This window comes from Physeter macrocephalus, chromosome 4 (genome assembly GCF_002837175.3).
Source record: "Physeter macrocephalus isolate SW-GA chromosome 4, ASM283717v5, whole genome shotgun sequence".
NCBI classification, from domain to species: Eukaryota; Metazoa; Chordata; class Mammalia; order Artiodactyla; family Physeteridae; genus Physeter; species Physeter macrocephalus.
Genome location: NC_041217.1, coordinates 26,902,683 through 26,917,891, shown reverse-complemented (window position 1 = coordinate 26,917,891; position 15,209 = coordinate 26,902,683). Strand labels below are relative to the sequence as shown.

The window sequence follows — 15,209 nt, the reverse complement described above, 5'->3', positions numbered from 1 at the left end:
GCCTGTGCATCCAGAGCCTGTGCTCCGCAGCGCGAGAGGCCACAACAGTGAGAGGCCCACGTCCCACAGAAAATAAATAAATAAATAATACAGGGGAAAACTTACATTATGTTTATAAAGCTGATACAAGAATGAATAGGTACAACCATGTACAAAAGTATAAAAACACTAGAAACATACATATTAAAAGTGGTAATTTATCCTGAATGAGAGGGTAATGAAAAATTGACTTTTTATAATTTTCAAATCTTTTGAAATTAGTATGTATGTTTTTATAATCAGAAAGCCAAAAGAAACCCTATATCTATTAATGTACCCATCTCCTCATTTAGACTGGATATTCCCTTGAAAGCTAAAGATGGTCTCTTTTCTCTCCAATTCTGTGTCTAGTACTGTGCCTTACGAAGAGTAGATTTTTAATAGCTACTTGTAGAATGAATTAATCTTTAACATCTGCTAATAAGGATTAGTTAGTGGCAAACCACAATCCCCCTCTCCAGAAATATCAACTTTTGCTAAAAGTTGGCATCAATTTTAAAATGAATTTTGAGAACAAGAACCATACTTGAGTTCTTTCAATGATGAACTGTGATGAATGTTTTAGTCTAAGTAAAACAAATAATCTCTATAAGATGATGGCTATTTGATGTCTTTTAACAGTCTTTTCTTTCTCTTCATTCTAAGAAATAGTAAAACCAAAATGGAGCCAAAATACAGGTAGCAATGGTCAAGTAGCAGCACAGAGAGAAGGTTCTTGAATTTCTTTTGGAGCAAGATCTGCAAAACCTTGTCTTGTCATTATAAGATGAGAATTTATATACATGTTATTAATTAAATTATGAATGCTATTACAAGTGGATGAGATGATGTTTTCTAAAGAATTCTGCTTAAATAAAATTCACTGTCCAAAAAGATTTATTTATTCTTTTACCTCGCTTGATTCAGAAGTCATATCAAGATGTAATTAAGGACAAGGAAAGTCTCTGAGGACAATAAATAGCTTATTATTCAAACTGAGGAAAGGCTACTCTATTTCTTAGGTAGTTTAATAGCACTGAAGCTCCAGATAAATTCTACTGTATATATAATACTATGAAAACTCACTTGATATCACAAATTTTGACTTTCTTACCTGGCAAAACATAGCTGTTACTTTCACAATGACTACACCCATAATTTACATTTGCTCTACTACCACCTGTAACTCACTACTTCTGCTGTTTCACTAAGGCACTGCTCTCATTACCCTTTTATTATTCACACAATTATACCTCTAACCTTTAAGCTGAACCATCACCTTTTTAAGAGCAGTCTTTACTGTTTTAAAGGTCTTATGGTAAGTAATTTCAGACATTTTGATTCATCTGAGATTACAGGTGATAAACTCCTGGATGGACCATACAGTGGGTACCCCAAGTGCTTATATGAACAAGATGTGTACAAAGAGAATATTCACTACCAATTGTAGGAAAATTGGTATACAGTGCAGAACTCACCTGAGTATAGAAGCCACTAGCTGCCTCTAGGAACAGAGAAAGGTTTGCCTGAACTTCACTCCGATTCGGGTTTGCTCGATTCTTTGCCTGGCCTTGTAGTGTTGTGATCTGATTCTTAAAGGCATGATTCCAGCTGAAAACAAAATGTAATTCTATTTGGTATAGCAGTGACTCACTGGGCAGACACTGGTCCCCCTGAGAACAAGAAAGAACTGTTTGTTATAATTATAACACACTAGACAGTAAACCTGCATTAAAGTTATTCACTTTAACTTTATGCTCCCCTTTGAACAAGACTAGACAAGCAGTAGAATGCAACTGACCTTAGTAAACACTTACCAAATGTTCGAATAATCAGACTGTGGCTTCAGTTATTAATCTTTTAGGGCTACTAGACTTAGAACCTATTTAGGAATCCTGGTACAAAATTAGAACTACAGTGGCAAGACCAAAGTAAAAGCAAGCTATTAACAAATTTCCATACTTTGCAGCATTGTGTCAAAAAATATGTGAGTGTTCTGTATCAAGTGGCATGTCTGGGGGTGGGAGTGGGGGAGGATTTTTGGAAATATTAAGCCATATCTCTTATTTCTCTAAAACTTATTTCCCACAGCACTCAGTTCTAGTTCTATTTAATAGTTTGTTTATTTCTCTTGGGGTTAATATTTTCGTTAGGGCTTGAAATATAAACTCATTTTGACATTTCAATTTTGGCTATTCAAACTAAGAAACAACACAATGCTGAAATATGGCACACCAAAATCCTGTTATAAAATGCCTTTCATTAATCGAATTGTATAGAGAATCATTTTAAATTCAGTTATGGTGAAATACAGTCACTCCCTAATTTGGAAATCACAGGGGACATCACAAAGAAAGAAAACAAAAAAAGGGAACTAGGATGGAGGAAAGATATTACTGGCTGAAGGAAGCAAACACAGATAAATAAAGGGTTTACAACCTACCTGGAAAGTACCTAATTCTTTATCAACGGCAGCTTTTGAGGCTCTTTTGAAGCACTGGGGTTTTTAATGATTTATAAGGGCAATCAATCACTCCCTCAGCATTTTTGATGCCATCTTATCCATGACTCTAATATCAAAAATATGGGTTTGAGTGGTTGTGATTAAGCTCTATTACTAGATCTCCTAACAATATAAAGGTTAGGTGTGCAATATAGGAAAAACTAATCTTCACCACTACTTAGGGTAACAGGCATTATTAAAAAGAATATTCTTGATTTTTAATTTTCCACCAGGCTAATGTCCTTGTTCCAATTTATAAGGCAAGGCCTTCCATGAAAGACATTTATTTATTACTCATTTGGGAATCTGGTCATCTGCCATTTCACCCCTAATAGAAAGAATGAGTGGAATAGCCTAAATATACAAAATCTTTCTTTAGTCTTATTAGGGGGGAAAAAAGGAAATACCTATTTATTGGATTAAAAGGAAGAACTTTCCTTACAATGTAAACACATTTTCCTTTGGGAGAAACCTATAGAATCATATTTATCAAAGAAAGCCTACTTCGTATTTCTTTTTTTAAATCATGGCTCAAATATAGGACTGAATACAATACAGAGAATCCAAACACTGTCTCTTAGTACTTGAAACACATACAAATTTGTTTTTATGATACACCCTGAAGACCTTAATAAAACTCAACTCTAAACATTTCTCCTCTTGTTACCTAAGACTGTATCTAAAGTAATATCAATGGTCAAATATTTTGTTCAAAAAGATCACAAGTATTAGAATTCCTTTCCTTTTTTTTTCATTGAAAAAGCTTACTCTGAAATAGGTTAAAAAGAAACAACCATATTGTTCTCTTCTAGTCTAAAGTCTTGGTGAGATTCCTGATCTTACAGGGACATCCCAAATGATAGTACTTACAGATCCTGTTCTACTTTCTTGTCTAAAGCGTATTCCAAATCAGTAACCAGCATCTTCTGGTACAGGTCCTGCAGAGCCTGCCTGGATGTCCAGACCTCGGCTGGACCCAGCTTAGAATCTGAGTAACAAAACAAAAACAGAACAGTAGATAGATAAACAGATATTAAGACCATTATGCCACAGCAACAATTCCTTCACTCTCCATTTCCCAAAGCAAAAACATGCTTTAAACAGATATCATAGATAGCTGCAGAAGTTTTATACTACTACATTTCAGATGATTTTACCTTCTGGCTAATGACTACATCTGTTTCAAAATGCTTCTGTATTTGTCTTTTAGTTTTGAAATAACGCCATGAAGTGAAAAAGGCTTAAAAAAAGAGAATGGTTCACCCTTTGATCTTGGTTTGGATTTCTATGCATTCACACCACGGGAAGACATATGCCTCATAATAAGTCACCCCATTTGAAACGATGGACTGCCAAGTTGGTCTGTTTACTCTCATAACTATATCTCTGTCCAAAGCAGCTTTTCTCTTTTTCTTTTGAATCATTCTCACAATTGTCCTTACAGAATCCTCCTGTCAGCTCACAATCCAGCAGCTGTTTGGGCATTCTGCTATTACTCCTACTCTTCTATGTATGTCAAGCCAATCAAGTCTTGACAGTGAGTGTTATTTTAACAATCGGTAGACTGCTTGCCAAGACACTTCTGTGAGCAATACATACTTGCTATTTAATGTAAATGAGGACCAGTAGCAGACAGTGATTAAACTGCTCAAGAGGCCAAATGAGAGACTGAGCGCAAGATGAAATCAGAAAGTCAGGCTATAACTATATGTAATACCAAATTGGGGCCATATTGTCTGCCAGAGTCCTACAAGGCACATTAGCCCTTCCGATTACTAGGCTTATGAGTGCAGTAATTGACAGTGAGCTGCCTCAATAGAAGAAGTTAATAATGGACTTTGCAATTATATATTTCCGGCTGCTAGTTAGCCTGTCTGGTTGCATTTAGTATTTTGCTGCTGCACAATGGCATAACCTTCACTCTTCTTTAGGTCTGCTGTTAGTATCTACAGCCACCATAATCCTACTCTGCACACAGAATCTCCCAGACATCAGTTAATCCTTACAAGAGTTTGCTGGCTACTAAAAAATAGGGTCTATTTTTTGGTATCAGGTTCTCGGTCCCTTCTTTATTAAGCTTTTAATGACTAAATAAATAGATTTATAGATTTATTCAACTCTGCTTCAATTCACTGATTGCAGGGAAAGGAATGTAAGGGATCATTAACTCTGACCTATCAGTGAGACTATCATTTAAATGAGCAGACTTAATATCTTAAGGACAGGTCACCTTCTGGGCAGGTCAAACGCCCCCTACAAAAGTCAAACCCTAAGCCTACTTACTGAGGGTGTTCAAGAGTTAAGAAAATGTAAAAGGTATATAGATGGCTTAACATTGTTCCATGCACAATTTCTGTCACGCAATATAGATTATGCTTACAATGCCAAAAGAAGAGCATAATACAGTAGCTCAGAGCTGACATGAGAATCCATAGTATGGAAGATGATGACAGTTATATTAATAATGGGAAGAACTATAAACCTATAAAAAGTGTTTTTGGCTTTTTTTCCCTTTTTTTCTTGAGCAAGATGACAATGAGATTATCTAAAATTCTTAGAACATTAGCCTGCAATTCTAGAGGTTGAGAAAAAGAGATCTAAATAGCCCATTTCCCCTTGGTTGTAAATTTTGGCAGGTATACTGCTTACAAGTTTAACTCTTCTTTGCAGGTTTCACCGCAGAACTAAAATCTTCAAAAATTAGGATGAGATCTACTAGCACTTATTGTTTTTTTACATTTCAGGATGGTTATAGAAAGCATATTGCTGTTATGCTGTTATAGAGAGCATATTGATCACTACATAGTTATTGCCATGTATTTCCTAATTTTGGAATTAAATTCATCTGCTCCTTTTAGTGACTAATTCCAGTTATTCTTTCAAAAACACCTTGGCTGCTATTCAAAACAAAAAAGGTGAGAAAAGAAAGAAAAGTGGCAAGGTAGCTCATTCAATTTCAAGGACTTTCAATTCACAAGAGTTTTCCTGCAAACATTTTTTTCTGAAGATTTACCTACTATTCAAGTTTGGGGAATTATAAACACGAAGATATAAATCTAATACCATGAGATATTTGTGTTTATATGGTATATGAATTATTTTTTCTGTATCTCTTAAGTAGCTGATAAATAGTTTGTAAAAATTAAATGAGTATATGCATTAAATTAAGTAATATTCAACTCAGTGTAGCACAGATTACATAAAAATTTTGACAAGCCATCTAAGTAAGAATTCAAAGTATAAAAACAATAAATATTTAAAATAAATAATAAGTTATCATCCCCTCTGGCAACCAGAACAGTACTACAAGTAGTATAGTAAGATGATACACTTCCCTTAATTTAATGGTATAAAATAAGTTGTGAAGAACAAAAAAGCCAGCCAATACCTGTCATGTCAGCCTTCAGGACTTCTGCCTGCCTAAAAAAGGGAAAAAGAACCTCAGTTAGAAACAAACTAGGCCCACCCAACATAAGTAACACTAAAAGTTAAGTAAAATTATATATGACAGTAAGAATGTATAACAGACCTATTTGTGGCACTGCAAATAGTGTCCCTGCTTTAATGTTTAGAGTAGCATTAGATCTTGGCAAATTGATGCCATTCCTTACAAGTTCACAGGGTCATCACGAACTCTTCTACTGAGTAGAGTTCATTTTCTTACTGTTTACCTCCAAATTTTCCCTCAATGAGGCCAGGAAATTCTATGTTTCTCAATTCACTAGCCACTATAACTATTTCAAATCTCCATTCTCCTCAATTCTTTTCAGCAAAGGACAGCCCCATACCTCAGGAAAAACAATACCCAGTTACTAAACACTTACTACAGTCACAGAGCCCTCTTCTTTCTTACTCTTGTTAAAATACTAGCAGTACTGCATCTCTTACTTAAGACCAGTAATTACACTTAGGTATGCTCTTTCTAACCTTTTTAAGGACTTCTGCTCCCTTAATTACCCTCTCCCCTCTTTCAACAATTTAAAAACTTCCCTCTCTATTGGATCCTTCTCACAGTATTTAAACATGCCCTATTCTCTCACAGATTTTAAACCCTTCTATCCTAGATTTTCCTCTAGCTGCTGCTTCTTTTCTCTCTCCCAAATTCTTCAAGAATTGCCTATATTCAAGGGGTCCAAAACTGAACTCATGACCCATCCCCACCCCCATCCCTGGTTCTCTTTCTAGTGTTTTGTACCTTAGCAAATGTATCATGGCTTTCCAATTGTGAAAAGCAGACACCTGGAAGTCATCCATGATAACATTCTCTCAAATCCCTGGTAATCTATCAACTCCAAAGAATTTTACCTACCAAATACATCTTGAATCTGTAGCTCTCCCTTTACTTCCTCTTCAATCACTATAATTCAAGTTACAACCATCCCTTGCCTGGACTATTGCAAAGCCACCAAATTGTTTTCTCCACTTCACTCGTCTCATTTCATTCTGCTCTCTCCACTGCTACCAGACGGATCTTTAAAAAATGCAAATCTGACCTCACCAATTGCGCACTTAAAACCCTTTAATGATTTTCCAATGCTTTTAAGGTAAAAACCAAGATCTTTATTAAAGTGGTCTACAAAGTCCTCCGTAACTGAAGAGTCTCTGTACTCTACTTCTACCATTATTCTCTTCTCTCCTTGATCTCTGTGTTCCAGCCCCTGGACTTCTTTCTGGATTCTCCAATGTGCTTGGCTCCCTTGATGCTCAGGCCCTTTGTAAAGAAGAGTCCCTTTGCTAGGAATACATCTTCCTCCTTTGTCTGGTTAATTCCTCATCCTTTGTCTCAGTAGAGACATTACTTCCTCAGGAAGCTTTACTTGAACCCTGCATACATGAAGGATATTCCTGTTTTATGCTCTCAAAGCACTTGTATTTTTTCTTTACAGTGTATATCACAGATTTTACGAATGCTCACCATCACAACTTCTTTGCCTACACAGTGGGCATTCAACACGTATTTTTTAAGTGAAGAAAGGAAAAAGGCTAAATTATTTTCATATACTCTAAAAAGGTAAGTATATAAACTTAAGAGATTTCCATTTTTAAAAACAAAATTTGACATAAAAGCTAGAGAATATTTAGAGATTATTAAAGTTTTACTGTAAATGCTTTATGTAATTTATTATTTGATAACAATTGTGAATTTTAGTTTCATCATAACATGAATCTTATTTTCTTAGCTTTTAAAAAGATATCTATATTTTTTTAAAATTGTTTTCAAATAGAATCACAATAGGATGCTATAGAAACCACAAACCACAAGAACTATCAGTATAAATGAACAATACCAAATAAACAGCTACACTTAGTCCTAAAAGGTAACATCACATCAAATTCCATTATCCATAAAGCCTAGTTTGAGTGTTAAACTTTTGCCGTAAAAAAAAAAAAAAAAATCCTCACAAAGTATTTGATTTATGCCCTTAAAACCTAAGATCATACTTAGGAATAGCACACATCCTAACCTACCAACAACCTCCTCTCCTCCCCCACCCCAAAATCCTCCTAGAGTACTAACTTATGAGCCTTATACTGAGACAGCCAACCTTACTTATGCATCTCCGCTGGATTCAATACCTTTCATTCTGAGCTGCCAAGTTACAAAGGACATATTTCACAATGCTTCCATATCTTAGCTAAAAATACATACTCTAGTATATACAAGATACACTTAGGATCATGTGTCTAATGATTGTTTTCTCATTCCAAACAAGATTTGCTTGTAAAGATGAACAAATGTCATCTTGGTATGCTAACATCTGCCTAACAAGGATACCAATTTCCAGTCAAATGAAGATCATATTAAGCATATAACAGGAACTATTTCCAAATAATCTGCTTCTCTGATAGGCCATCAGTAAGAGAAGAACTATAATTCTAACAGTTTCTGGAGCAGGCTTCTAGGCTTTGATAAACAAAGATCAAAATTTCACTCTACATTTTTATATACTGCCCAAGAAAAATGTAAAACTAAAAATCCAAACACTAACAAAAGCGCAAAAATGTCATAAAAACTATCTGACGTGAATGTTCAAGCATTTTGAAATTCCAAGAGTTCTGATTCCTTAGTAACACAGGAGAAGAGATGCTCCTCTGTGCACAGTTCTCTCCTAGGTTCTGAAAGAGACATGTGTTAATGACTAAAATAACCTTGCTAAATTGAAATGGTGAAAAGCTAGCTAAACGGAAAATGTAACAACCCTGGGAGATAGCTACTATGATTCCCATCCTAGCTACTATGATTCCCATCCCATAAACAAGGAAGTTGAAGCTCTGAAATGTGAAATAATTTGTCCATAGTCACAAAGCAATTAGGTACAATTAAGTACAAACTTAGTTCTTTCTGACTCCAAAGTCCAAGTCATTTCTATTTCTTTTAAATTAGAATAAAAAAATTCTATGACATAAAAAGCTAATATAGACTTATCTAGGGTCAGTTTTGTGCTCTGTCAATTCAACCCTAACATTTAAGTCAACCAGTCTAAATTAAAAGATCGGTTCAGGGACTTCCCTGGTGGTCCAATGGTTAAGAATCCGCCTTCCAATGCAGGGGATGTGGGTTCGATCCCTGGTCGGGGAACTAAGATTCCCACATGACGTGGGGCAACTAAGCCCGTGCGCGGCAAACTACAGAGACCACGCGCTCTGGAGCCCGCGCGCCACACACCGCAACAAAGAGCCCACGCGCTGCAACGAAAGGCAACGAAGATCCCACGTGCTGCAACTAAGGTCCCACAGAGCCAAAAATAATAAATTAATTAAATAGATATTTTAAAAAAGATCACATTAGGAAATAAATACCTGGGATTTTTATCAAAAGGACCACAAGAAGTAAAATTCACATTCTAGTGCAGTGGTCAGCCTGTGAATGAAATTCCCTCCTTCACACTGGATCAATTTTTATAAATAAATTTTATTGGAAAAGTCACGCCCATTCGTTTACATATTGTCTATGGCTGCTTTCTGCTACAAGGGCAGAGGTGAGTAGCTGAGACAACACTCACATGTCTCACCAAGCCTAAAAGAGTTACTATCTGGGCCCTTTACAGAAAAAGTTTGGCTCTCCTGCTTCAGGATGTACTTCATCAAAAATGAGAAGTCGAATATCTGTAAGTTCCCAAACCAAACAGTTTTCCCATATGAGGAATCATCAATAACAGTTTCCTCAGACTAAAGATCTATTTTTATTCGTTAATGTCATAATCTCGTCACAAAGAAGACTATGTTAAAATATAGTCTCATGTAATCAGAAAGTTAGTACTTGTAGGCCATGCTATATTTCTGATGGAATTAATTGCAAATTGCTTAAAACATGGTTAGGTTTATATATTATTATCCACTAACTCTTCCTTTTTCTGTGTACCAAAAATACCCATTTAGATAGGTGAGAGGGTTAAACTAAAAATTATCTCACAAGAAAAGGAATCCCTATCCTCCCACCCCTACACAACTCTTAGTTTTTTTAAATAATGTATAATATACAAGAAATCAAATCAATAGATATGTGATAACAACTGCTTTTCATAAAGATTAGCACAAAATTGGCTATTTGATTATTTTACTTTTTTATAAAGAAAAAATACTACACCTCAATGACCTACTGGTTTTGTTAAAGACCAACATTGTTAAAGATTAATGTTACAATGCTTATATAAAGAGATAACAGTTTTTAAATGTTTCCTCTTGGCTTCTAGAAAGTGTGGCCACATGAGATCCTTTTTATTCTTACTTTAAGCTAAAGGAATTAATGAAAAGAATGAATGAATGAAGAATCCAAGAACTAAAATCATCATGCCTTCAATAATAAAATAGCACTATTAAATAGTTATAAAATATAAAGCTTTCAAAATACTCAATATATTGTCTCAGTTCATAAATAATAAGGGAAATTAAGCACTTCTATCAAACACTAAAAAAGAAAGTCATTAAAAGGCTGAATAAAATTTGAAACATTCAGTAATAATCAAATATGTTTAAAGCTAACCATCTGAAACAATACTCTTGGAGAGAACATGATCATCAAGATCCATAAATACATTTAATGCATTCTAATGCACTAGGTATACTAAAATAGCTAACACTATATTTAGCACTTATTATTGCCAGACACTGTTCTAAAGTAAGGGCTTTCCATAAGGTAATCATTCAATCCTCACTATGTACTATTATTGCCCCCACTTTACAGCTGAAGAAACCCAAGGAGATAGAGATTAAGTAACATGCCCAAAGTCATCAAGTTAGCAAGTAGTAGAGGTAGCATTTTAACACACTGATTCCAGAGGCTAACTCCTAACCATTGTATCATAGTTTCCCTGTTATACAAGACTGTAAGGGGGAAAAAAATGGAATGTTTGATAGTAATAGCCCAAAGAATTGGGGTTTTCAAAGGTTAAACATTTTATGGTAATTTTTAAATAATGTCACTAGAGAAAAAACTAATTAGTGGTTATCTTCTTTAACAAATAGCTTGATTATACATAGCACTGATATAACAATGCAAGGTAACAAATGCAGGATAATCTCTCTTATGATCACACATTAATATTCATGGTTTAAAAAAACAGGACATTTCCAAATCAGGGGCCGATACAATGAAGGATTCCTTTTACCTGGCCTCCCAACCCCCTTTCTCATATGAGCAGAACATAGGAATGAATATAAGCCAATATCCTCTAAACTCACAGTTGTTAAGGAAAGGTAAATCAGGCTCTTTTGTTCTGGGAGGTAATGCTAGAGCAACTTCTTTTGGAAATTTAAATAAAAGCCACAGCAGGTTTTATTTCAAGATAATTCGTTTACCTATTTCCATAAAGTACTACGGAGTACTTGGGATAACAGTAGACAACAATTATGACCATAAACATAGTAACCTAATGATAATTATTTGTGTTAAATAACAGGCCAGAGAGTAGACACTATAAGGTGAATGTGTGCTTACACATGCACATATACACTTAGATCTTTAAGGTATCACCAAGTCTCATGGTATTAATCAGAAAAAAATAAATCACATCACTCTACTGCTGAATTTCATATAGAAAAGAACATCTAGGGAAGATGCTGCTCCTAAAGGAGCTTTTCTCAGTAAGAGATAATAAAAATACTAACTTGCTTTCTCTCTTTATGGAACGTTACAGTTTGGCACGGATTTTCAAATCTCCTGACACTCCACTGCTCTATATTACAACGTTCACTCTACAATCTATACAATTTGAATATGTGTACCTAGTTTTATAAAGGGCCATTTCTGGTCTGGGACTCTCAAAGTATGAGAAGAAGTTATTCTTCCAGGCAGAGAAAATATCACAACAATCAAAACAAAGCTAAGCCAGTGAAGGAGGTAGACTGACGGATCAAATGCACGGTAGGAAGCTACAGAAGATAAGCTGGAGAATCAAGTCAGAGAGCAGACTGTGAGGCCTTGTATGACACGTTAAGGAGCTCAGATTCTATTTTTTAACTACTAGGAGAACAGTGCTGAGTTTTAAACAGGGGCACAGCATTGTCAGAATTGCATTTTTAAAAGACTACAACAACAAGATGCATGGAAGGTGGATTTTAAAAGGGCGAGACTGGAAGAAAGGAAGTGATAATACAGATGAACAGAAAAGCCTCGATTCAAGAAATATCTTGAAGTAAAATCAGCAGGAGAAAGATAAAGCAGAGGAAACAGTCTAAAATCATTCCCGGATTGTTGGCTTGGACATCTGGGTATTTGACAAAGTGGGGGTGAGCAAGCAGACACTTAAAGATGAGTGTCAAGCACAGAGGAGACATCAAGACCAGGGATACAGTGTTGGAGTGATCAGCACAGCGATGGTAGTTAAAACCGAAAGAGTAAATGTAATTGCCCAGAAAGGCAGAAGGGTGGTGCTAGCTCCCTATCTTCATTTTTAAGTGGCAGATAAAAGAAAGGCCATGAAGAACACGAAGAAGAAACTACAGGTGTACGAGAGCAAGGGAAGAGTGGTATAGGGAAAAAAAGAGGATAAAAAGGAAGAGTATTCAACAATCTCAAAGGCAGTGGATAAGTACTATAAGGATTGGAAGGTGTGTTGGATTTGGTGAACTAAGAGTCAATGATGGCCTTGCCAGAGAAAGAAAAAATGTCAAATTGCAGGGAGAATGAGGAACAAATGAGAGGGAGAAGTTTAAGGCAACTCTTAAGACACCGGGCTGTGAAGAGAAAGAGAAGGGGGCCACGGGTAAAGAGACGTTTCTTTTTTTCAATGGGAGAGACTTGAGCATGTTTAGAATGAAGAAAAGAAGCTAGGAAAAAGGAATAGCTTGAAAATATAGGAAAGAACAAAACTAACAGAGCATGATTCTGGAAGAGATGAAAAGACATGAGAACGTGAAAAAGACAGGAGGCAAGACTGGCTTTGAAAAAGAGGCAGGATGATATTGGAGGAAGGTAAGATTAGACAGAAATACGCTAGTAAAATTTGGGAGTAGTGCAGGGTGGAGAGATGTCCAGAGAATTCACTGCTACATTGCCTCAAATTCAGAGATAAAGTAGGAGAATCAGATCAGTGTCTGAAAGTAAGAGGGAGACTAATTGAGGAGAATGGTAAATCTCTGAGCTAATTACAAAATGAACAGGCAAAAGAACCTGAGAAAAAGTGATGAGTGCCATATGGATTAGACACAATGGAAAAATGTGAGGAAGAAGGTTAGGCTATATCCCTAACACCGAGAATAATGCCTGGGACGTCATAGCTGTTCACTAAAATGTTGTTGAATTAATGAATGGTAAAATGTGCATCATACTTAAGGCAATTTTATGTAACATAAAATGATACAGAATAAGAAAGACTTGGCCCTGAATCTGGGTTTCTTACATATTAGTAGTGCTACCCTGGAATTTCTTTCCAAGAAACTTCTATTTCCTCGTCTATAAAACAGGGATACAAACTCCCTTTCAGAGTTGCTATCAGGAATAAATAAGACAACAGGTAAGTTACATAAAAGAACATGAGTGATAACTCTGAGAGGGAGGGTTAATCTATGACTTGAATACTTCAGTGACCACCAAATTACTTTTGCTAATCTAGTCACTGACAAAGGATCCTTTCTGAAGCAACGCACTAGGTTGAAGAAGACAACATTCCAAGGTGGAGGTCAAAAATCCTAGATACCACCACATAATGCTAAGTGACAAAAGAGAAACTGTTTGAATGTAATAATGACCACATTCTAGTATGCACATAAAATAAAACCAGAGATTGATACATAAAAATTGCAAAGAATTTATATTATTGTACTTTTTGTTTCTCCCCAAACATTAGTTTTGAGTATATAAAACTTAAAAAGTCACACAACTAGGAAGTGGTAGAACTTGGGTTCCACCCTGCAGTCTGGTTCCAAAGCTCATAAGCGTTACACAGTAAAGCAAGTCTTCTGGAATGGCCTGGCTATAGGTGTCATTGTCATAGTATCAACTTGTAGGGGCAACTAGCATTTCTCATTTAAAAGCCCCATCTCTAAGATCAAGCACCTTCACACTGTCATTTGAACTGATACAGCTGCTGTGACAAGAGTTACGTGCAGAGGGCTCCTCTTGTATACCATCATATACCTATTTCTATAGGCACCTAGGAGGCTTGACTGCATCCAGGCTGACATATAGTACCAAGAACTGATGTTCCCTGCACTCAAATGAACTGCAATATATGTAACCCAAAACACAGGAATTTTTATTCTAAAGGATAATCTACAAGATAAATCACATGTCCCTATGCTTATCATAAATATTCAGAGACCACATATATAAACATAAACATTTCTTAAATTTAAATGTTTAAAAATTTTCCTTGAACTATAAGATATAAATGCTCATGACAAAGTAAACATGTCAAAGTTCTTATGAAGCCACATAAGTTTAAAAAACAAACAAGCAAACAAAAAGCCCCAAACCATTAGCACTCCCCTCCCCCATCCTGGCCAATATCAAATGCTTCAGAAAGCTTCTAATTCTTGTACTAGTGTTCATAGTATATTAATACTTTAACATATATCTCTAAAAGGAATACAAACATGTAGAAATCCCTTGTAATTTTCATCCTACCTAATATTACTTGATTTCAGATGCTCCTCTGATTTCAAGTTTCCGGTCCTCATCTGGGACTTAAATGAAACGTTTTCTCCCACAATGACTATCTGCAAGAACATCCAATTTCTCATAAGGTAGAATGGTTTAAGACATTCTAGATAGAGGAGAGGAGGAAAATATGAGTTAACCCACAATAACAGAGAACCCCCCTGAAGAAAGTTAAAATTTCTCTTTATTTAAAATGATCTAATGTCAAAGCCAAAGGGAAAATATCAAAGCTTTTTTTCCTTTTTATATTTAGTTTCTTTAGAATACACATTTAAAAATTCTGTTTTGTATATTTCTAAAATTCTAGTTTGGGATCAAAGTGTTATCCTAATCTCCCTCCCTGCCTGAAGGCTAAGTGATCTCTATAAGACAGAAACCAGTTACCCAGCAGGGCTCTTGCAGCACCAAGGTGAGAGTGCCCTGTAGAACACAGGAGCAGATGGTTGGTCCAAACTGGACTGCTTATGGAAGGAAAAACATGTAAAGTAATTAAACCACAATTATAGATGGTATAAATAATGCTTACATTCTAAGACCAGCTGAAAACGGCAGGTTCTAGATCTTCATTCACTCACTGAACAATGATTT

General features: G+C 35.6%; 1 protein-coding gene across 1 annotated transcript in view; it reads right to left on the bottom strand.

The window, feature by feature from the left end:
* SMG7 (SMG7 nonsense mediated mRNA decay factor) overlaps positions 1-14,725 on the bottom strand; it is a 50,000-nt gene extending 35,275 nt beyond the window's left edge. The window contains exons 1-4 of the mRNA XM_024133853.3: positions 14,589-14,725; positions 5,910-5,941; positions 3,392-3,509; positions 1,497-1,629 (exon numbers count right to left, since the gene is read on the bottom strand). Coding sequence (XP_023989621.1) covers positions 1,497-1,629; positions 3,392-3,509; positions 5,910-5,941; positions 14,589-14,704 — 399 coding nt within the window. The 5' untranslated portion in view covers positions 14,705-14,725. The remainder of the gene's footprint in view (positions 1-1,496; positions 1,630-3,391; positions 3,510-5,909; positions 5,942-14,588) is intronic.
* Positions 14,726-15,209: the final 484 nt, after the last annotated feature.